The 24,535-nt window shown below is 46.2% G+C and overlaps 1 protein-coding gene across 5 annotated transcripts in view; it reads left to right on the top strand.

Moving 5' to 3' along the window:
* arvcfb (ARVCF delta catenin family member b) overlaps nucleotides 1-24,535 on the top strand; it is a 192,955-nt gene that overhangs the window by 55,556 nt on the left and 112,864 nt on the right. For 4 of the 5 annotated variants that reach the window (XM_060908049.1, XM_060908050.1, XM_060908051.1 and 1 more), the window contains exon 1: nucleotides 10,683-11,157. The exons of the other annotated variant lie outside the window; for it this stretch is intronic. In XM_060908049.1, the coding sequence (XP_060764032.1) occupies nucleotides 11,137-11,157 (21 nt within the window). In that variant the 5' untranslated portion in view covers nucleotides 10,683-11,136. Of the gene's footprint in view, nucleotides 1-10,682; nucleotides 11,158-24,535 lie in introns of those variants that run through there. 5 annotated transcript variants of the gene reach the window in all.

Here is a 24,535-nt window from a genome sequence, read left to right as displayed (position 1 = left end):
TGAAGGCCGAGCCATGCTTGCGTTTATTAAAGGAAGTTCTCACTGGGCAACTTTCTTTCCCGTCACTGAAGACGTGAATCCGATACGTTTGCTTTGCGTTTCAGGAATCCGTCCCCTTTCTGAAAACATGCAGTCTGTTTTAAGAGCCGTCAGTGTGGCCACTCCTCGATCAACAACCGACACGCGGACGTTTATATTCTGTGTGCGCGTCCAATTCATTTAAAAAAAAAAAAGGGCCGTTTTTCATCTTCTGGAGGGTTTGTGAAAAATCTCTTGACCTCCTGAGTGCTCTCGGGTTGAAACGGAGAGCGTTAAATTATGGAATATTTCCCAGAGTGCCTTTCAGCGGGAAGAGCCGCGACCTCCAGCGCAGCACGTTTAATATCGCCTCGCACAAAGCGTAGTCTGTTAACGTGTGAGATTTGGAGTGTGGGTGGGCGTGGCAGCTGCACCAGTCTTGAGCAGGTGTCCGAGTCGTGCACTAATCTCAGGTCCGCTCGGGTTAATCAGGGACGAAACTGTGTCCCCAGTTCAGCGTGCTGGTGTCGGACGCAGATGGAGGCTCAGGTGGACGCTGGTGGGGATTGATTTTAGCCTTCCTCAGAGGGGAAATGAAGGGGGTAATCAGCGTGAACAGGGGACCAGCCGGGGTAATGAAACGGGACCGCGCTCTAATTTGTTTGCGTCTCTAACGCCAGTTCTCTGTCTCGCTGCTCTCCTCCCATCCCCCGTTTCCCCACCTCTGACGCCTGTCTGGTTTGGAGCCGACCTCCTGCACCAACCTTGTGCTTTGTGACTTAATGATCTCCCTTTTCCCGCCAGGATGTCCTATCGATTTGGACCAGCACGCCATTTTTCATCCATTTTTGAGTCGAGCCGCCGTTCTGCAGCGCCGAAGCGTAACGGCGCGATGCTGATTATTTCCTCCTCGCGTTGTGTATGGATTGTGCATAGCTCCAGGGGTACACAGATTGACTTGTCCAATTCAGCCGTGTGTGTAAAATAGTCACAAGTCAGTGTTTATTGTCCAGCCGGCTCGTCTCGGAGTTTCCCAACGCTGTCATGCCGGCCCGGAGGGATTTAGTTCGCAGCTCGCTTCCTGCATTTCACATCTTGGTGCATCTATTATCCATCTATTTTTAGCACAGGGACAAGTCGAGCAGAGTAAAACTCGTGCAGGGGATAGTCGTCGCTCCAGTGTGTCTGTCCTCTAGCGACCAGAAGGTTGTGAGTTGAAATCCCAGGACTCGCAGAGCCTCAGACTTGCGTGTGTATATACGGTTTTGTATGAGCTGCTCGCTGAATGTAGGTTACATCTAAAGTCGTAAAAAGTCTTACTGCGTCACTGTCAACCAAGTTTGCGGCCCGGTGGCCTGGATTTCATCAGTCACCACTCGTGTGTGTGTGTGCGCGCGTGTGTGTGTGTTCTATTTTAAGCCTTGACCAGACTCCAGAAATAATAAGTGTAGTGGGTGTCTGTGACATGACGTTCATCTCGTCCCTCTGCTCTCACACGTACTTAAAAAAAAAAATTACAGTAATTACATGCAGTAAATGTGATCATGCAGGATAAACCAAAAGCAGCGCTTAAAAAAAACCCAAACCAGCACTTCTTGTCCGTCATGATCAATATGAACTGTACGGAGCCGTTTAGACGCAAAGCTGAATCTCCACTAACGCGAGTTCAGCTAATCATCAACCTGCACGTAATTCAACTTCAGCCCAAGTGATTTTGTTTTTTGTAAGTCATGGATGGCATAAACGTTAACGAGATTTGTTATTGATGAAAGATTTGAACAATACGGTGTTCCTTTATTAAGGTTATACTAGTGCATCTCAAAAAATTAGAATATTGTGGAAAAAGTTCAATATTTTCCATCAGTTATTTAAGAAAGTGAAAATGTTATATATATTATAGACTCATTACACATAAACTAAAATGTTTCAAGCATTTTTCTATTTTAATTTTAATCAGTATGGCATACAGTACAAAAACATTAAAAAAAAAATCTCAAAATATTAGAATATTTCATTTCGAGTTTGAGTAAAACAGTATGAACACAGTGTATCTCTCGGTCCAGTTCAGTACACACAACCACAATCATGGGGAAGACTGCTGACTTGACTGTTGTCCAGAAGATGATCACTGATGCCGTCCACAAGGAGGGTAAGCCACAAAAGGTCATTGCTGAAAAGGGTGGCTGGAAAAGGTGCGCAAGCAACAGGGATGGCCGCAGTCTTGAGAGGATTGTCAAGAAAAGTTGATTCAAGAACTTGGGAGAGCTTCACAAGGAGTGGACTGAGGCTGGTGTCAGTGTATCAAGACCCATCACGAACAGACAGCTTCAAGAAAGGGGATACAACTTTCGCATTCCTAATATCAAGCTACTCCTGAGCCAGACACAATGTCAGAAGTGTCTTATCTGGGCTAAGGAGAGAAAGAAATGGACTGTTGCTCAGTGGTCCAAAGTCCTCTTTTCAGATGAAAGTACATTTTGCATTTAATTTGGAAATCACGGTTCTAGAGTCTGGAGGAAGAGTGGAGAGGCACAGAATCCAAGGTGTTTGAAGCCCAGTGTGAAGTTTCCACAGTCTGTGATGATTTGGGGTGCCATGTCATCTGCTGGTGTTGGTCCACTGTATTTTATCAAGTCCAAAGTCAACACGGCCATCTACCAGGAGATTTTAGAGCACTTCATGCTTCCATCTGCTGACGAGCTTTTTGGAGATGCTGATTTCCTTTTCCAGCAGGACTTGGCACCTACCCACAGTGCCAAAACTACTACCAAATGGTTTGCTGACCATGATATTACTGTGTTTGATCGGCCAGCCAACTTGCCTGACCTGAACCTCGTAGAGAACCTATGGGGTATTGTCAAGAGGAAGATGAGAAACACCCAACCCAAAAATACAGATACGCTGAAGGCCACTATCGAAGCAACCTGGGCTTCAATAACACCTCAGCAGTGCCACAGACTGATCACCTCCATGCCACACCGCATTGATACAGCAATTCATGGTAAAGGAGCCCCAACCAAGTATTGAGTGTATAAATGAATATACTTTTCAGAAGTTGGACATTTCTGTATTGTAAATCCTTTTTTTGATTGATCTTAGGGAATATTCTAATAATTTGAGATACTGGATCTCTGATTTTCATGAGCTATAAGCCATAATCATCAAAATTAAAACAAAAAAGGCTTTAAATATTTCACTTTACATGTAATGAATATAGAATATATGAAAGTTTACCTTTTTGAATTAAATTATGAAAAAAAAGAACTTTTTCATGGTATTCAGATTTTTTGAGATGCACATGTACAAGTGCTTAACGGCTATTTCGTACTCGTGGTCTTGAAGTAATAGAGATGTGTGCTGTTCTCCTCCTTTTGGGAACGAGTACACAGGAGGAAGTACGGGTAGAAGGATTCCTCCAGGCGGGCCGCCGCCGTCGCTGCCGTCGCCGCCACTGCACTCGTTCACCGTGTGAGCCGTGTCCAGATAAATAAATGATCAAAGCCTAAAGATGGTGTGCTGCTTCAAAGGGAATACATCTATGATGAGAATTGTGTGCGTGTATGTGTGGAGCGCAGGGTTCTTTTCCATTAGCCGCCTCCACCTGTACTCCTCTGTCCAGCATTTACTTCATCTCTCTTTCCTTCCCTAAACAGCAGTGTGAAAGACCTTGACTGAGGTTTCCGAGCCCGCTATAGATTCCATCCATGTCCTTTATTTCCCTCCAAAGGTGAATTCTACCTTTCTAACATATTTTTTTTTTTCTTCTGTCTTCCACTTTTTCTTTCTCTCCTCCAGCCAGCGGCGCGTCTCTCTCGTCTGTGTCGGCGTGTAGCGGAGGATGTCCTTGCTCTAACTCGTCCTGTTCCACTAACCTCTAGGTGTGTATGAAAAATGCCATTCTCGCTTCTTCACCGTTCTGGTCACGTCAGTGTCGAGTGTGTGTTGGTGTTTTGTCATCGGTGCACGAGACAATTCTTTACGTATCCGTGTGACGTTTCCACGTTGCCGCTTCCGTCCTAAAGCATGATGCCTTGACCTTTTTCTGGTTCTCGTTTTTAAACCTTTCAATCCTCGTCCGCTTTAACCCAGCCCCGTCCTGTAACCAGCGCACGGTCCGAGCGGACATGGAGGAGTACGAGGCGCGTTCAGCCGCCAGCATCCTGGCCTCGGTTAAAGAGCAGGAAGCGAGGTTCGAGCAGTTGACGCGTGCACTTGAGGAAGAGCGACGCCACGTCTCACTGCAGCTGGACCGCGCCAACATGCCATGTACCGACCACCTCCCGTGGCAGCAGGTGGTCCTGCAGGTAAACTGGTTGGTTGGTTGGTTGGTTGATTGATTGAGAATGGAACACAAGCCCCGCCCATTACATCATCTCATCTCAGGGGGAACTGTGATGTCATTTCATTTGGCGAGATTGGAGTCACTGGCGCAGCTGTCATTATCCATAACTTGGACGTAACCAGTCTTCACCCTCCGCCCACCAGTCTTCACCCTCCGCCCCATTCAGTCCATCTTAGGCTTTTTTTTTTTTTTTAAATATTACATTTGTCCCAGTTTCAGTCATTCATAACTGATTTATCTCCTCTCTTTTAAAACGTCCCGTTAACTTCCACCCCAAACCCTGTCCAAGCCACAAGCTGTGCTCACGACTCCAACCCAGCACACACACACTATGCTGCATCTTTGTGTCTGCTTCTAACCAGCAGCTCCAGTTTCCCCCCTGCGGCGTAACTGCGCGTGATGCACTCGCCAATTTAAAACCAATAAAGAGAAAATTGAGTGTCAATCTATTTTCCATCGGTGCGCGCCGAGCCCGCGTTACAGGCGGGACTTTTTGACGATCTCCATTTCCTCAGAAGCCCTGGCATCCTCGCCTGCTCGTAAAGTCCGAACGTGATTTACATCCCCGTCTCTAATGTGACAGCTGGGAAATTAGCCCTTTGACAGCATGTTCATTTTCTTAGCTGATGCAGATCGGGCACCGTGGCCTCGGCAAGTCTGGATGATGCAGAATCTCGGAGACGTTGAGAGCGGAAAGCCTTCGCGCGCTCGAGTTATTAGGAGTCTCAGACTTTTCGTTTCAGGTTTGCCCGGGAGCTGAAACAAGGCTGCATGAAACACCTTTCCCCGAGATCGATCAGTCTTGGATACAGATCTCGGGAATACTACTGTGAAGCTTCGTTTCCCTGTACTTCTCTGTCTGGCTCAATGACTCGCCAGGACGTGAATCACAGAATGAGCGAGTCGCTGATTCAGTAGCCACAAGTAGTGCCAATGACTCACGCCTTCCTGCGGAAAGCCGTGCCAGTTTTTCATTGAGCGAGCAGTGAGGAACTGCCTCGTGAACCCGATCCAAAAACAATTCAAGTGGACTCTTAGAGCGAGAGGGAGTAAGTGGCATAAACTCGAGCCCAGCGATGCGTTCGAAGTAAATGATTTTCACTCCATTCCAGGGTTTTGATATTCTAGCCATCATCTGTTAGAGACGCACACCCTCCCTCTCTCTGTGACATGGCAGCGTGTCAGACAGATCCAATACGGGTCTCACTCTATAGTCACACCTCAGTAACGGGCCACGGCTCGCGATCCCCGTTATTTGAACCGGACCATCGATTGTACAGGTGCCAGAGATGTCAGACCACTTGTCTCAGGTCTCTATATTTCACTTTCTTTTTAGCCTCGTCGTCTCCAGCGCCATTGATTTTGATTTTTTTTTTTTTTGAGCCTGTCTGATTAGGCGCAAGGCCGCTGTGAGCCAGCAAGCCGGAAGGTCCGCTGGACATGCGCTCCGTGCCCGACATCCTTGAATTTAGAATGTAGCGCGTATCCGACTCGGAAGCAGAGCTGCTGAGTATCCGGGTAGCGCTTGTTAAGAACAGTGGCTCCTTTTATTGTAAGACTAATTGCGCTTTTCCTCAATGCCATGTTTTGTTTTGTTTTTTTATTTATTTAAAAAAAAAAAACCCTCATATCCCTTTCACACAATGGAAGCCCAGTGTGCCAAGTGTCAAAGGTCAAGTTTGCAAGACCGTCGTAAATCAGCTGCTTAACAATGACGCTTTTTATCATTCCCCCTCGCACGCACTGCTTCCTCGCAAGTCTTTAGGGAAGCTGACACCTCCTGCCAACGTGTAAATTGAGTTTATTTTAGCAATCCCACGCCCCGCCCCGCCCCCTTCAGACCTCTCACTTGACGCCGTCGAAATATTCGTACATGTTACTCTGATGAAAAGTTATCAAGTATGACCCTGATGGTGAAGATCGGCACTAACAGTACTACAGTAAGCACTCGGATAACTCCTGTTTGTTTATCTCTCAGACCTCCTCGTTCACCCAGACTCTCGTTCCTTTTTGGTTTCAGAAGGGCTTAAACTGCTACTGTGTCGTCGTTCCCCCCCCACACACACTCTCCATTCTTCTCCTCCATGGGACGAGTGTTGTTCTCACTCTCCCTCACTCATTTATATTCGTTCCAAGGCCATAGAGACGCTCCTCATCCCCCAGGCGAACTCTGAGCTCGGGCCCTTAATGTTTAAACCACACAATTACGCCCTGTTACACCATTCGCCTCCTGAAGAGCTCCAGACTTCATAAAAACTGTTTGTTTATGCTCTGCGCTCGTCCTGTCCTCGAGGCACGGCGGGCGCTTTTAGCAGCAGCGATAGAGTGCGACATCGGTTAGGAATTCCAAACCTTCGCCCAGCAAACGATCTCAGGTTTCCGGAAAACATCCTCACGTGTTTAAGGCTCTCGAGTCAATGGAGGAATGTGACCTCTGCTCCCTGGGCCGGGCTGTGCGTCTCTGACCAGCGTGTTCACCCAGGTTAAAAGCGGCTCGGTGGCTGTACGGCTTGATCAGGTGCATTAGAAGGCCGTCGCTCACCAAGCTGGTTAACTGGCATGAGGACGCGTCAAACGAATCGTCGGAAATCTACTCAAACACACCAGCGCTGAGGAGCAGCGTCATGGGGTGTAGGGGTGTGTGAGAAGCTGCCGAAGTGAAAATGCTTGCTCACGGATGATGATGATTATTATTATTTCTCTCTCTGTCTCTCGCCCACCTGCTCTGGGGCTGATTAGCTGAATCTGTTTCAGGATGTTATTCCAGGTTACGTAAGCAGTCCTTGGAGGAAACGGAGATAAAGATTAACAAACCGTTTCATTCCTGCATTGTTAGATTATTCTCTTGCCGTGCTGATGCTCTGACCACAGTCACCGCCGGCGCATGAGCCGTAAACCTGAAACAAGGCTTCGTAAGGTCCGTCTTCTAATTACTGAACGTAGACGCGTTAAATACGGTCTCGGCATCATTACACTGTTCGCTCGTCTCCATCCGGTTCCTTCATGAGCAGTTTTTGCTGTTTGTTTTTTGTTTTTTAAACACTAACGGAGCGTGTTTGTTTATTTCAGGAAGCTCCTACTGATGCGAATCAGTTCGTCTTGTAAGAAAACCTAACGTGTGTTTTTATAATCCGTCTCTATAAGGTTTGCTGTTTGGAAAAGCTTGAGATTTTAAATGCGAGTCTGTAAAAGGAAATGAAAAAAGGTTTCACTCTCGACTGAAGTGGAAAATTTGGTCATGTGGTTTCTTTCGTCTGAAGTGGGGAAACTTGTCACACGGTGCTTTTATCGAAACGTATCGCAACAAATGAAGAAATGAAAAGGGTTTTTGAGTTTGATTAACAAAAGTAACATTAATCCAGGAGCAGGATAGAGCGTCGACGATTCCTTCAGCTTCGATCAGTGAATCACTTGACGAAAGAAGGATGATGAGCGAATGAATCAGTGAATGGTTCAAGAACAACAAATGAATCCGTGCATCACTCAGTGAATGAAAAATGAATGAATCACTCCATGAATGAAGATGAACAAATGAATCATTGAATCCGTTGGTTGATGAAGGAATTTGAATGAATGGATGGATCAGCCGGAGAATGAATGATTCCATTGACCGGATTCATTTTCATTCATTCACTGAGTGATTGATTCATTCAAATTCCATCAACCACCAACGGATTCAATGAATCATTTGTTCATCTTCATTTCACCGAGCCATTCTTGAACCATTCATTTTCCTTTACGGGGTGATTCACTGATTCATTCGCTCATCATCCTTCTTTCGCCAAGTGATTCACTGACCGATTTCATTCATTCACTGAGTGATTCATCGATTCATCATCCTCCTTTTGCCAAATGATTCATTCACTGAGTGATTCAATGGTTCATTTGTTCATCTTCATTTCACCGAGTCATTCTTGAACCATTCGTTTTCCTTTCCGGAGTGATTCGCTGATTCATTCGCTCGTCATCCTTCTTTCGCCAAGTGATTTCACTGACTGACTCATTCACTGTGTGATTCATTCATCTTTCTTCATTCACTGAGCGATTCAATGATTCATTTGTTCATCTTCATTCATGGAGTGATTCATTGATTCATTTTCAGAAGGAAGATGAATGAATTAATCAATAAACAACTCACTCGGTGAATGAAAGCTCTGAGTGAGTTGAGCCATTCCACCGAATCGGTGCTATTTCCGTCCCTAGAAAATGATATGTATAAATGCACATGAAAATGTACTTTTAAAATGCATTTCCTTATTACGCAGAATGTCCTGCACATTGATCTGATTTCAAATTTAAGATGTATAATTGTAAGGATTAATAAAAACTACCTAAAACACTGAAAAATAGCATGTGTTACCTGTCCCCGCACTCTAACTTCATGAAATATTAACTATGAAATATTATGATTAAAATCCTTCAGAAACAGTATTTCTTTTGCACTGTTGTGACTCCATATCCTATCCATGGTTTAAATATTTTTTTTTTCATAAGAAATCCACAATATCTTCGTTAAAATACACATTTTAGTCGTGTCCCTGGGTTTTCACTCAGTCCTGTTACCCAAACATATTACCCCATCTGACAAATTTGGAACATGCCATAAATCACATGCTCAACAGGAAGTTACATCAGTTGTGTCTTCTGAGGGCCATGGGAAGACCAAAAGTTAGTTCTCTCATTTACTTTTCTGTACATTTGATTTTTTTTTTTTTTAACTTTGACTGATGACATCAATGTCAACATACTGTCCTGTTACTTAAATTATTTCTTAGATGATATTTGTTTATTTTAAAAATGCAGATTTTTGGTAAATCACTAGAATGTGCCAAGTGTGGCCATGCTATTAGCGATGACGCCACGTGGCTTAATTCCATGTATTAGCTAATCCTAGGCTAAAAACTCAGTCCTGTTACTTTCAGAGTTTTGGTAACAGGACTGAAAAAAAATGCAGCCATCTTTGACTTCCAAACCTTGTAACGTAGCCTGAGGTTGACCAATACACATTTTGAATAGTTAAATATGTGTGTTGTTATAGTCAGTGTTGAAAAGATATAACAAATTAATTTGGGAGTGGTACAACAAGCAAATGGCACCCATTCGGTGGAGCGTCCCAGTTAATCGAGGAGTGGCTCAGGCGATGAACACCAAACCTCAGTCTGTGTATTACACTGTCAACGTGCTGCTCTTTTCATTTCTTTAGGAAAACAGGTGTGTGCTTTGTATATCTTGTTTTAAAAAAAAAAAAGTAAATTCTAAACCCAGCAATGGTTCTTTGGAAGTCCCTCTGGAGGAAACACCTGAAAGGTTCCGTGTAGGAACTCGAAACCAGGTGTTTTCTAACGAGACCCTTTTAGAAAGCTAAAAAGCCCCGACTGTACACGTTACACAACTCTCTCTAATCGTGATTACATCATCATCAGGATGTTCCTCATTGCTGGATTTGATGGGGGGGGAAAAAAACCATTCAGTCGCAGTTTCTGTTTGGAAATTTCTCGAAGGCTCGAGCGCAGGCCGAGCGGCGTGCGCTTGAAATAACCGGGTGCTTTATTTAAAGATGAAAGCTGCAGCGTGAAGCTGGTGAAGGAGACGTTTCTGCTGCACGAGGATGGAACGAACGAAGCTCTGACTGAAGGCGATGTGAATTCTTCTGGGCGGCTGGCGAAACATCTCAGGATTTCTTGTCACACGTGGGTATTTTTAGCCACGGAAAGGAGCGTTGGAGTCGGCAGCCCTCCTCCTCCGCTCTTACTCCTCCGAATATCAATCGGCCCGAAGCAGCACGGTCTGATCTGTTTATTCAGACAGACGCCAAACACACACACACACACACACACACACACACACACACACACACAACGTGCTGTAGAGCTGAAAACCAGTCAAAGCACAAAGGTTCACTCCACGCCAGCATCGTAGGAGGCGTGGCCTAAAGTTTTAAAGCTGAACTTGGACGAAGGGTTTGGATGCCGTTTTATATACAATTTTTTTTTTAATATATTTAAAAAAATCTCTGCTGTTGGAAATATGACTCTTTTAATTATATTTCAGTGAAACACGTAAAATTCATTCTGACTCCCTGAATAATGTCTCGCATACTGATCAGACTGAAGGACAAAAGGACAAAGAGGAGAGAGAGAGAGAGAGGGCAAGATGAAGGGAAAGTTGCATCTCCTTCACCAGCATTGTGCTCCTTTGGCATGTCAGTTAGGTGGAGTCTCTCTCTCTCTCTCTCTCTCTCTCTCTCTCTCTCTCTCTCTGTCTGTCAGCCCCCTCCTTCCCTTTTTCTCTCCGCCTCGTCTGCTCAGATCCAGCGCGAGGAGAGCAGAGACAGGGAGCAGGAAAGCGTTCCTCTCGCACCACCGGACAACTCCGATAGGATTCTTTTCTCACACACACTCGCACACCCCTCCTCTTTCTGTCGTTCTCCTCCTCCTCTTCCCCTCCCTCGCTCGACCCAGGGGTTTTGTTCTCTAGGTCGGGGTAACTTCCCACCCCCCCACACGGTGCTCGTGCATGAGCGTGAGCGTGCACGCGGGTTTGTTTTGACTCTCGCCTTTTCGCGTGGATTCTTTACCCCGAGCTCTCGCCTCGGACCGACGTTCTCGAGTCCTCGGAGCATGCGAGAGACCGGACGGAGGAGGAGGAGTGCACGCGTGCGATGAAAGGATGGCCGTGTAGATCTGAGCCGCTTATTTTCCACGCAGTGATTTTTAGGACACGCGCGCGCTGAAAGTTTGCTCTCACGGTGTCTGCGTGCACACGGGGATTGAGCCATGCCCGCTGAAGTCAAGCAGGTCAGTGTGGAGGAATTTAATCCGTAATCTCTCTCTCTCTCTCCCTCTGTGTCTCTCTCTCTTTTCTGAATCTCTCAGTTAGTGTCTTTGTCTTAAATGCCACCTGATTCCAACACAACAGTAACTCATGGCTTGTGTGTGTGTGAGAGAGGACCGGATTGGACTGGATGCGGTGTTCATCCCTCACTCATGTGAGAAACAAGTGTTGAGCTTTTATTTATTTAATTAAAAATTTTTTTTTAAAGGTTGATCAGCGAGTCAGAAATGATGTTGAACTTTATTTACATGTGCGCTGGATGCAGTGCCAGAGTCGAGAAGATTTAGCACATCTGGACGCCTCATTGGCTGTGAAGAACACCGTGGCGATTCGATGGCGTCGTTTCATCGCTTAGCAAAGGCGTTCGGATATCAAAGGAATGTCCTGCTTTTTCCTCGAAGCGCGTTAGTCTTTGTGCCTTTCGCTTAAAGAGCCGTTTCCACAGCAGCTGCCGCACGAACGCGCTCATTCCACACAGATCACACCTCCTCCTCCTTCCCAAAGCGGATAAAAGGCGCCGAGATCGATTGCTTTCCGAGTCTATAAAGAAGTTGGCACGGAGACGCATTCCAGCGCCCGTTAATCTGCTAACGGACTCCTCGCTCCGTTCTGACCCTCGTGTTTGTGTTTGACGCCCGAGAGCATCAGCAGCTCGGTAAACGCGACCTCTAACCCCGACATGAGTGAGATTCCTCACATACTCAACAGTCCGTCGCATTAATCAACCTGTCCGTCTGGGGCCTGTTGGAATTCCTGTTCGCTTTGTTGTCGAAATGAATCCGAGACAGAAAAACAGACGGTTGGGTTTCTGGAGGTGCGTCGTGACCAGGCGTGTGCCTGGCATGCCGTTATCTCGGTCACGTGACGATGATGATGATGATGATGATGGGCATGAGGATGATTTTATGATGTGAATTTGTCCTTCCAGCGCACTCCGAACTGGGACTGTGTTTTTCTCTAAGGCTACATCCACACGACAACGGCAACGAGATTTTTTTTTTTTTAGCGGGTAAAAAAAAAATCGCGTCCACATGGGCAACGGATCAGTAAAATATCAGGTACATATGGCAACGCAACGCTTGCTGAAAACGATGCAATACACATGCCACACCACTACGTGCGCTGTAAGACGGTCCCATCAGAGACACCAGAACAATAGAAGAAGTAGGACGCATGTGCATAAACTCCTTCTTCTACCCGGCGTGAAGCACTCACAGGAACAAACACACAACAACAAGTGGTCGTGTAAGCGTCTCTGCCGCTCACCTAGTTGGTATAACACCTGTACGTTTTGCTTCAATAATGCGAATAAACTTAGCAGTGACTGCAGCACTGAAACTACTACTACTCTGGGGTCCGCCATTGTTGCTGTTACGAATGATGCGCGCGAGAGTGCTGCTTGTTGTAGTCGTGTGGTTGTGACGTCATCGTAAACAAATCCGTTCCACTCATCCAGACGACTTCGCAACGGCGCCATTGCCAGATTTTTCCACTCTGGAACCCGTTCTCAAAAAATATCGTTTTGGGGCACCCAAAACGCCGGTGCCGTGTGGACGCCAGGCCGAAGCGATAAACAATTTTATCAGATTCACCTGAATCCGTTGCCGTGTGGACAGGGCCTAAGTTTTCACACAGGAAATGTTAGAAATGGTTCAGATGTGTATCTGTTTGTTTTTCTTCCCCAAACTGACAGACGAGTGCCGAGTGACCTCACTTCCTGCCGGGTCTAAATTTCATCTCGCCGTTCAAGTGCGTCAGACTTCCCTCACAGCTGCGTTCGTTCGTTACGCTGATCCTGGACCAGTGGAAGAGATTTGAGATCAAGTCTTGTAATATTGTGTGTGTGTGTGTGGAGAGATATCTCCTGATTGGATTGCTACAAGGTTGGAGAGGATCCACTCGTCCACTGGTGTCTGAAACACTCCTCCTTATGGGTTGATGCTGAGTGCACGGTGTGTGGTGGCTGTGCTGAACCCCCTGAGGCTGCTTCTGATAGCTGTGTGTGTGTTTTTGAACATGTGCCAATGTTATTTTTATATATATATATATATATATATATATATATATATATATATATATCACACACACACACACACACACAGTGGGGCAAAAAAGTATTTAGTCAGCCACCAATTGTGCAAGTTCTCCCACTTAAAAAGATGAGAGAGGCCTGTAATTTTCATCATAGGTACACTTCAACTATGAGAGACAGAATGGGGGGAAAGAATCCAGGAAATCACATTGTAGGATTTTTAATGAATTAATTGGTAAATTCCTCGGTAAAATAAGTATTTGGTCACCTACAAACAAGCAAGATTTCTGGTTCTCACAGACCTGTAACTTCTTCTTTAAGAGGCTCCTCTGTCCTCCACTCGTTACCTGTATTAATGGCAACTGTTTGAACTCGTCATCAGTATAAAAGACACCTGTCCACAACCTCAAACAGTCACACTCCAAACTCCACTATGGCCAAGACCAAAGAGCTGTCAAAGGACACCAGAGACAAAATTGTAGACCTGCACCAGGCTGGGAAGACTGAATCTGCAATAGGTAAGCAGCTTGGTGTGAAGAAATCAACTGTGGGAGCAATTATTAGAAAATGGAAGACGTACAAGACCACTGATAATCTCCCTCGATCTGGGGCTCCACGCAAGATCTCACCCTGTGGGGTCAAAATTATCACAAGAACAGTGAGCAAAAATCCCAGAACCACACGGGGGGACCTAGTGAATGACCTGCAGAGAGCTGGGACCAAAGTAACAAAGGCTACCATCGGTAACGCACTACGCCGCCAGGGACTCAAATCCTGCAGTGCCAGACGTGTCCCCCTGCTTAAGCCAGTACGTGTCCAGGCCCATCTGAAGTTTGCTAGAGAGCATTTGGATGATCCAGAAGAGGATTGGGAGAATGTCATATGGTCAGATGAAACCAAAATAGAACTTTTTGGTAAAAACTCAACTTGTCGTGTTTGGAGGAGAAAGAATGCTGAGTTGCATCCAAAGAACACCATACCTACTGTGAAGCATGGGGGTGGAAACATCATGCTTTGGGGCTGTTTTTCTGCAAAGGGACCAGGACGACTGATCCGTGTAAAGGAAAGAATGAATGGGGCCATGTATCGTGAGATTTTGAGTGAAAACCTCCTTCCATCAGCAAGGGCATTGAAGATGAAACGTGGCTGGGTCTTTCAGCATGACAATGATCCCAAACACACCGCCCGGGCAACGAAGGAGTGGCTTCGTAAGAAGCATTTCAAGGTCCTGGAGTGGCCTAGCCAGTCTCCAGATCTCAACCCCATAGAAAATCTTTGGAGGGAGTTGAAAGTCCGTGTTGCCCAGCGACAGCCCCAAAACATCACTGCTCTAGAGGAGATCTGCATGGAGGAATGGGCCAAAATACCAGCAACAGTGTGTGAAAACCTTGTGAAGACTTACAGAAAACGTTTGACCTCTGTCATTGCCAGCAAAGGGTATATAACAAAGTATTGAGATGAACTTTTGTTATTGACCAAATACTTATTTTCCACCATAATTTGCAAATAAATTCGTTAAAAAACAGACAATGTGTGGGGCGTCGTGGCTCAGGTGGATAAGGCGCCATACCATAAATCCGGGCGACCCGGGTTCGATTCCGGCCCGAGGTCATTTCCCGATCCCTCCCCGTCTCTCTCTCTCCTGCTCATTTCCTGTCTCTACACTGTCCTATCCAATAAAGGTGCAAAAAGCCCCAAAAAAATTCTTAAAAAAAAACAATGTGATTTTCTGGTTTTTTTTTTTCTTCCTCATTTTGTCTCTCATCGTTGAAGTGTACCTATGATGAAAATTACAGGCCTCTCTCATCTTTTTAAGTGGGAGAACTTGCACAATATTGGTGACTGACTAAATACTTTTTTGCCCCACTCTATAAAAGGATCTCCACCATCACTTTTTAGCTCCCCGCACAAGTTTGTACCTTCACACTGATCCAGGATCAGCAGTATTTTTGCTGACATTGCAGTAAAATCCACAGAGCAGGTCTGAGATCAGTTTGCTCTCCAACATGCAGTGCAGTGTTAGCATGAGCGCTTTTGTAACCCATTTGGCAAGCTGGATGTGTAACTGATATAGCCTTGTGCTTTCTCATGACACACACACACACACACACACACGGAGCTGCAGTCACTGGCCAGGTTTATGAGCTGTAGTACTCTCCTACACCGTGTTTTTAAATAGTTTAGGTGTGTGTGCCCGCGTGTGTCCCCTCCCATCCAGCCAAATGATGTATTGTTGTACCCATTTTTAACTGGGTATCGTTTTTTCGTTGGCTATACAGAGATTATGAAAGGAGGGAAGGAGAGAGACAAATAGAGCAAGACCGAGAAAGCAGACAAGGGACCGAGAGAGACAGAAAGACCGCATGAGAGAGAGAGAGAGAGAGAGAGAGTTATCAGATGCATGTTTGACAGGGAGGAGGGGTTGCCCTGTTTTTCATTAATCTGCTGTCGTGTGTGTGTGGTGTAGAACGGCTGATGGTGTGTAGAGATCAGTAGGTAATCATGCTCTTCTCAGATGATTTATCTGATGGAGCTTCACCTCTCAGCACAGAGATGCACAAAAAGGTGTGTGTGCAGAGAGACCAAGAGGTGTGGATGGCACTTCTTTTTCGTCTTGTACCATGGAAACGAGGGTAGAAGTGGTTGGTCCAAGCATCAGGGTTGATCTCGTGCGCGCACCCCCCCACCCCACCCCCCATGGCTGCCGTGTATTGGCCAACGTTGGAAAGTGAAAGGACGTTGACGGACATGTTTCATGCTTTCGTCCTCCTTCTTTCCATTTTTGTTTAATCAGCCATCTCTCTCACACACACGGTTGTCTAAGAATAAAGCCACGCACTTTGAACTTGAGAAAATGCCTTTGACGTGAGCACAATGGGGAGTTCTTTATACTGACGCAAGATCGATGTCTTTGTGCCGCGAGACACTTTTTTTCCATCCATCAGCCTTTGGATCGATTAAGAGCCAGTCCATTTCACCTCCCCACCTCCTTCTCATCCCCCTCTCCACTCTTCTGTTACTGCCTCCTCCAGTGCGCTCCCGCTTCCCTTTCAAAAAGGGCCGGCGCTCCTCTGACAGATGTATCCAGAGCATTTTACACACAATCACATTTGTTCTCAGTTCAGCCAGCCAGGCTGAGAGGCGCCAGGTGGGGGAGGGGCGAGCGAGCTCCTGAGGCAGCGTCGGCCATGTTGGATATGACAGCGACACCGCGTGAAGCTCACGGCTCCAGGGGCGCACACGCCCCATTTTTTGACTTTGCAGTGAGTGTGAAAGCGTTTCTCATATGGGAAACTTGAACACTGGCACCGGAGACTCCTTCCCTAATGTTCGTCTCCTACCAGAGCGACTCTCGGTAAATCGTTACTATAGAAACGGGAACGCATTCGAACCTGTTGGTCACAGCTACGCTACAGCCAGAGCTGCTGTTTATCGAAAATGAATCCGGATGAGACGAATATACAGTGGTGCTTGAAAGTTTGTGAACCCTTTAGGATTTTCTATATTTCTGTATAAATATGACCTATAACATATCAGATTTTCACACAAGCCCTAAAAGTAGATAAAGAGAACCCAGTTAAACAAATGAGACAAAAATATTATAATTGGTCATTTATTTATTGAGGAAAATGATCCAATATTACATATCTGTGAGTGGCAAAAGTATGTGAACCTCTAGGATTAGCAGTTAAAATTAGAAGGTGAAATTAGACTTGGGTGTTTTTAATCAATGGGATGACAATCAGGTGTGAGTGGGCACCCTGTTTTATTGAAAGAACAGGGATTTATCAAATTCTGATCTTCACAGCACATGTTTGTGGAAGTGTATCATGGCACAAACAAAGGAGATTTCTGAGGACCTCAGAAAAAGCGTTGTTGATGCTCATGAGGCTGGAAAAGGTTACAAAACCATCTCTAAAGAGTTTGGACTCCACCAATCCACAGTCAGACAGATTGTGTACAAATGGAGGAACTTTGAGACCATTGTTACCCTCTCCAGGAGTGGTCGACCAACAAAGATCACTTCAAGAGCAAGGCGTGTAATAGTCGGTGAGGTCACAAAAGGACCCCAACGTAACTTCTAAGCAACTGAAGGCCTCTCTCACATTGGCTAATGTTAATGTTCATGAGTCCACCATCAGGAGAACACTGAACAACAATGGTGTGCATGGCAGGGTTGCAAGGTGAAAGCCACTGCTCTCCAAAAAGAACATTGCTGCTTGTCTGCAGTTTGCTAAAGATCACATGGACAAGCCAGAAGGCTATTAGAAAAATATTTTGTGGACGGATGAGACCAAATTAGAACTTTTTGGTTTAAATGAGAAGCGTTATGTTTGGAGAAAGGAAAACACTGCATTCCAGCATAAGAACCTTATCCCATCTGTGAAACATGGTGGTGGTAGTATCATGGTTTGGGCCTGTTTTGCTGCATCTGGGCCAGAATGGCTTGCCATCATTGATGGAACAATGAATTCTGAATTATACCAGCAAATTCTAAAGGAAAATGTCAGGACATCTGTCCATGAACTGAATCTCAAGAGAAGGTGGGTCATGCAGCAAGACAACGACCCTAAGCACACAAGTCGTTCTACCAAAGAATGGTTAAAGAAGAATAAAGTAAATGTTTTGGAATGGCCAAGTCAAAGTCCTGACCTTAATCCAATGGAAATGTTGTGGAAGGACCTGAAGCGAGCAGTTCATGTGAGGAAACCCACCAACATCCCAGAGTTGAAGCTGTTCTGTACGGAGGAACGGGCTAAAATTCCTCCAAGCTGGTGTGCAGGACTGATCAACAGTTACCGCAAACGTTTAGTTGCAGTTATTGCTGCACAAGGGGGTCACACCAGATACTGAAAGCAAAGGGTCACATACTTTTGCCACTCACAGATGTGTAATACTGGATCATTTTCTTCAATAAATAAATGACCAAGTATAATATTTTTGTCTCATGTGTTTAACTGGGTTCTCTTTATCTACTTTTAGGACTTGTGTGAAAATCTGATGATGTTTTAGGTCACATTTATTCAGAAATATAGAAAATTCTAAAGGGTTCACAAACTTTCAAGCACCACTGTACATACCTCCGGGTTTGATCCCACCCTGTTGTTTGTTTTTCCCCGCAGCTTGACATCCTTGTCAAAAATATGACGCGCACCTGACTCTGATAATAATTTAGTGTTGAAGTCGCCCAGATGGGAGCGGTGTGTGTGTGTGGGCTGAGTACGATTCCCCTGCAGCTTTATCTCACAATACAGGCTCATTACAGGAAGTGGAGGTCCAGAGAACGTGTTCCACTTCCCACTGTAATGGAAGCTGACGGGGCCGTTGGCCTCGGTGCGCACTCCGCTCCCTTTACACGTTCCCCGTTCCTCTTTCTCCGTCTGTCGGTCTCTAAGCACTCGCTACAAACTTTTAATAAATATCAGAAGGCCACCGAGGAGACTAAATTGTGCAAAAAAGAGCGCTTTTTTTTTTTTTTTTTAATGCCGCCTTCTACGTCAACAATAGGGCTCGGAAACAATAGATGCATCCATTTTGAAAGCTGTCATCTGCTGTTAGCGCGACTGGTAGCTCACCTCGTCTCATTTTCTTTCCCCTTAACGGCCAAGTGTCTCATTCCCACCAGGACGTGAAAAGGGAACAAAAGCGAGAGGCGTGCTTCTGACATTCCTTAAAGCGCTATTGAGTTGTCTAATGAACCTCGACTGGTCCGTTTCTCACTCTGTTTCGGCTAAACAGCTATTTTACTCTTTCTCTCTGTGTCTCTCGCTCTCTCTCGCTGTCTGAGTTTAATTTGTTTTGGAGGCCGTAATTGGCATTGAATCAGCGTGCCGGAATTGTTCCTAAGGTTTTCTGCTTCTCTCTTTTTTTTTTTTTTTAAACTTCTATATCTACCCAGCATCCATTTCCATCAGAAGTGTAGCACTTGGTTTTGTCCTTGACTTGACTTTGAGAGTGCAGTTTGACTCGGTGTGCAAGCAGATCCTGAGGAATTTCCCTTTTGTTTGTGGCGACCGATTCAGTGGAGAGATTCGGAGGTGAGCCAGAAGCCCACACATTCCTCTGCGCCTTCGAATGAGCAGCGTGGTTTGGTTTTGCACGCGTGTGTGTGTGTAGGGGTGAGGAGCAGAACGAGGGTTCCTCAAGTTCAATACGCTCACTTTTTTTGAGAAAAGCTTCCCACTGTTGACCAAACGGATGAGGTCGAGCTTGTTTTCTGTTCCTCCCCCTCCTCCTTCTGGAGCCTTAATCCATTAAGACCGCACTCAGACCCCTCCCACAACGGTGTGCGCAAAGCACATGGCACCTCGGAGCTCCATCTTCAGCTCTCGCAGGCCTCTCGGCTTCTGCACACCTTCCATCTAGTCTTCGCTCCTTGCGAAAGGATCTGAATCACCGAGTCTTGAGTCGGTGAACTATTATTATTATTTTTTTAAATGAGAGAATTAAAATTTTGTGCACTGGCGCTGTCGACGCTTTCGGTGTCACTGTTTTGAAATAAATGAAAGTCATCCAAGCGCTGAAAAGGGAATGCTGATGCCGACACGTTTTGCCTCCGTGCAGCTATTAAACACGCCTTTATTTATTCATGCCGTCGCCGCGTAATGATTTTTTTGATACGCACTCTGAACTTTTGATTAGACACCCGTGCGCAGAGCGAGCTGGTGAAAGGGACACGGGCGTGATCGCAGCTGGAACTGCATTTCAGTCGCGCTAATTAGGATGAATAATGTACGGAGATAAGCGAGGGAAGGATCTTGTGCTCACGCCTCTCTCGAGATACAGCGAGTCCCGTCAGATACGCAGGAGCCCTGAATTAAGCAGCAGCCGCCGCCTGGAGAAAGACCTGGTGACTCGCGCACGGCGTCAGCTCGCGCCAGCGGGACAACGTTGCCCTTTCAGCGCCGACTGTGATTTCCGAGTCGGTAATCAGACAGCATGAGCTGATTGTAGTTCAGGGAAAGGGCAAGCGCCGTGTAATAGCACGGAGGATCTTTATAGCATCTCAAAAGCTTTTCTGAGGAAACTTTTGGTGAAAAAAAAAAAAAAAGGTTTAAGTCTCTCTCTTTGTCGCTAGTCTGAGCTGCCTTCAGCTAAATAACTGACAAACGGTGGAATTGCTTGGGAGCTGGCCAAGAGATGATGTAGCAGCTCGCACGGGACGTTTCATCATCACTCTGTCGCGTAGTGCGTCCGTAATCTCGCGTAAAAGGTTTCTGACTTGCGTCCAAGAAACGTCCGACCGGCACGTCAGCGTGAAATATGGAGAAATCCGGAGCCTTGTGTGTTCCCTCATACACGCCTAATGGACTCGTTGTTCAGAGCCCGTCCTGTCGCCGATGCTAAATGTAGGCCGTGTAACAAATGACTCTATTAGACGGCGTAGCCTGGAGCGTAAAAACCTGCAGTCATGATGCCATTGATTTGCCATTATTCACCCAAGTTATATAACTTCCCTCCTTCCACTGTTTTACTGCGCACGTGGTTTCGGTTTGTTTTATCGCCGAGGCAGGTTAACTCCACATCTGGAACGCTACAACCAGTTACCCAGCGCCGCGGCTCATCAAACAGGAGCTTGATCCTCGCGCGTTGGCCCTCCGTTTTATCCTGATGGACGGTAGGACGGTGTTTTGGCACCACGTTTGAACCAAACTGTAGACGCATGGAGGACAGATTGGCCCTGCGTGGACCGTGGAACGTCTTGCTGCTTGGGTTCTTCGTTCTTTGGAAATAAACCCATGATGATGATGATGATGATGATGCGTCTGCACAGACCTGGCCTTGCTGCTTGTTTTTTGTCCTTTGCAGTTCCAATGGCTGAAGGTTATTTCCCTCTATGACGCAGCCCCGGGATTTTATTTTAGCTCGATTTTTTTTGAAAGGCATTGGTCCTTGCTCATCTAGTTTCTTCAGGAACGAACTCGCAGTGCAGTCCGTTTTCCCCCACAGTAGTCTTTACTTTCTCACCCCGTCAGATCCAAGCACGCCGTGCTTTTCAGGTCGCATTGATCAGCCGGTTCTGTACTTCAGCTTCATCCGTGCAATAAGATGGAGCTTTCAAGGACATTCCAGAGGTTTATTCTTCTTTCAGTGTTTGGCTTTTTTTTCCCCTGCTCAGATATGCAGCTCTTGTGGTCTTGTAGACATATTTGCAGTAGGATAAGCTGTTCTTTGTCTGAGAGGCCCGTACACATCGAGTCCAGTATAGGTTATGGCTCGAGGTCCCTCAGGGGACGTCAACAATAAGCTCCATATGAAGCGTTGAGAAGGGATAAGCGTTAGGAATGTTTGGCTGCGTGGATCGGAAAAACCTCAACAGTCCGAGGGGCTAGAGCAGCAAGCCCGGCTCGTCTTATTGAAGCTTTCATATCGGCTTAGACGGTGTGCTCTTGGAGGAAGGATTCTTGCTTTATAGAAAGAAAATCTCGATCGCTTGTTTCGCCACCGGGTCGAGTCTTTATGACTCCACAAAGAATTAGATGCGGACCTAGGGCTGCGTACCTAAACGTAACATCAGGTACAGGTACAGAGGTTTAGGTACAGGTCCGGACCTGTACCTGAACAATTTGACAAATTAACATGTGGTGTTCTGAACTTCTTCAATAATGACTTAAGGGGTGTTCACACGGCACATATCTGCATCGATGCTGCACCGATGTATTTTGTTGCGATATATCTTACACCGGTGTAAATTTTGTGGAGCGTTCACACGTCACAACCCTGCTTACTAGAGAGAAGCGTGTTAGCACCGGTGCAGCCCCACTTGCGTTCACACGGCAGTTTTTGCGACCGTGCTATACGATAGTAATAATGCGGAAATGAAATATGCGCATGCGTGAAAATGTACTTCCTTTTCCCGGTTGTCATGGCATCACCAAGCGCCGGGAAAACAACGTGGATGAAGACACCAGTGTTGCCACATACTGCTGACGTTTTCCAGCCCAAAATATGTTCAAATCCGCCAAAATGCACTTAAAACCGCCCAATCTGGCAACACTGGAAGACACGCAGTTCTGTTGTTGTTGATATTCGCCATTTTGGAAGCGCAAAATACCAGGATGCAAATTATGCAATGCCCGTATGTAATCAACTCTCCTGACGCGTAGCGAGTCTACCCCTGTAGCGTTCAGACGGCCCATTTTATATCGGTGTCGCCCCGAAAACTAGCATTTACTCCGGAGGAAATTTCTTAAACCACCTCCCGAGCAGGGTTAGATTTGCACCGGTTTAAGCAGCTTTCAGGGGCGACACCGGTATAACTTTGTACCGTGTGAACGCTCTACCGGGGCAGCCCCGGTGCTACACCGGAGTAAAAGTTGCCGTGTGAACACCCCTTTAGTTAACTTGGGACAAAAAGTCATAAGTTGTCTCACAGCGAGACGACTTGTGTTCTGGCCCCCTGAAAGCTTTGTTACGTGATCCCAGACCTTACTGGTCTTCCCACGTGGCATGACAAACAAATTCACTCCGCGCAGTCCGCGGCCTTTAACTTGCGCGGCAAAATTACACAAAGCCCGCCAGTACCAGCAAAGGAAAAATGTCTGACCTGCTTTGGAGTCTTTTTGACCAATCAGAACGCTGGATCAGCCTAGCTCTCGCAATGTCTCGTGAGACTGTGGCGAGAGGATCTCAAATCAAAGATGGCTCCGATTTCAAGTTTCAGCGCGGCATTTTGTCTTTTCCAGTGCTAAATGTTCGTCTTTGTGGTAGGATTTACGCATCTTCAGTCGCAAAATAAGCAGATACTCGGTGTAAATTTATATCGGTACTTCATGATCCGGTATTTTGGACCTGTACCGAATCGATTTTCACGGTACAGTACCGGTACGCAGCCTTATACGGACCTCCTGCTGCTGCACTACTCGCGTCGGCTGACCATAGAACAATTTTCACTCGACGGCTCGGTTGGCGGAAGATCGTTTCGGGACACGGCATAAACTCCCGGAAGCTAACTTTCCTGCTGAACCGGACTTGAATATGATCTTTTCCGTGCGAAATGTCCACCAGTGACTTTCTCAGCGTCTTTTTGGAGCACGCGAGGTGGCTGGTTAAGTAGCACGTTATACTCGCTAACTCTGCCCTGAGATGACCCGGATATAATTAGACTAAAATCAATTCAGCAAGAACGGAGGGATGAAACGATGCCATCCTCCCTTTCCTGTCTGCCTCCTCCCTCGGCAGCTGCAGGGATTTCACAGAATTTCTAATGAATTTATCTCGCCCAGTCATCCATACACAAACCTGCGAGGCAGGTGCACAACTCGCCGACCACCCAGAACACCCTGCGTGTGACCTAGTGATTCACCATGACTCCGTCTTTCACTCTCGCTCCAGGCCGCTGGGAACAATGGTGGAGTCAGGAAAGCACGCTTGTTTTTGTTTGCCGCTTTTCTCTAATTTCAGGACGTCGAAGAGCTGACGGAGGTCATCAAGGGTCCAGGCGCCTTATTACACTGTCTGAAAGCACGCGTCTCGTTTCGCTCTGCTGTCGGGAAACCTGTCTCGCTCCGGGTTCGTGAACTCAGGCTTCTCGTTTTTAAAAAAAAAAAAAAAAGAGGGTTGATTTTGTTGTCCTGTTATTCATTGTGCTGTTTTATTCACTCACTGCAGTGAGCAAGCACATTCCCCGAAGCAGGAGGGTGTGTGTGTGTGTGTGTGTGTGTGTGTGTGTGTGTGTGTTTTCACTGAAATTAAGCCAGAGCCCCACAGACCTGATTTGTACACAGATTAGATTAGCGTAGCCCATCTCATCTCATCTCATCTCATCTCAGGTTGGACTTGGTTCTGCTGCAGTTGTAACCCACCGCGTGTGTGAAAATAGTTCCAACTGTAAATTTTCCGAATTGAGAATGCAGTTGTAGGCTATTTTCAGCCCCGTGCCGTGTTGGGGTGCGACGCAGAAGGGTGTGCGTCCTCTCTGGGATCGTGTTCCTGCACTTCTGCCAAAATAAGCTTCCAGAACCTCCTCGGCATTCTCTCTCATCATCATCTGTTCCAGGATGACCGCAGCTGGACCTCGGCTCAAGCTTTCAGGACGCTCGTGAACTCCTGACCTGACCAGTTTAGATCAGATCTGGATTCTGATTGGTCAGGTGTGTGTGTGTGTGTGCTCGCTAAAGAGGCGTGTCCTTTGTACCAGTCAGTATGTTTTTTCCGTAAAACGGAGATTCTGCTGTAATGTAATCACCGACAGGAACTAACATGTAACTATAAACGGATAAAAAGCACGACTGATCATTCTGCTGCCGTAAATTAAAATGAATTGTTGTGGCTGAGGATGAACAACAACAACACGCTTTACAGTAACG

Source organism: Neoarius graeffei, chromosome 24 (genome assembly GCF_027579695.1).
Source record: "Neoarius graeffei isolate fNeoGra1 chromosome 24, fNeoGra1.pri, whole genome shotgun sequence".
In the NCBI taxonomy this organism is placed as follows: Eukaryota; Metazoa; Chordata; class Actinopteri; order Siluriformes; family Ariidae; genus Neoarius; species Neoarius graeffei.
Note: the sequence above shows the minus strand (reverse complement) of the source record. Positions and strands in the feature narration are given on the sequence as shown.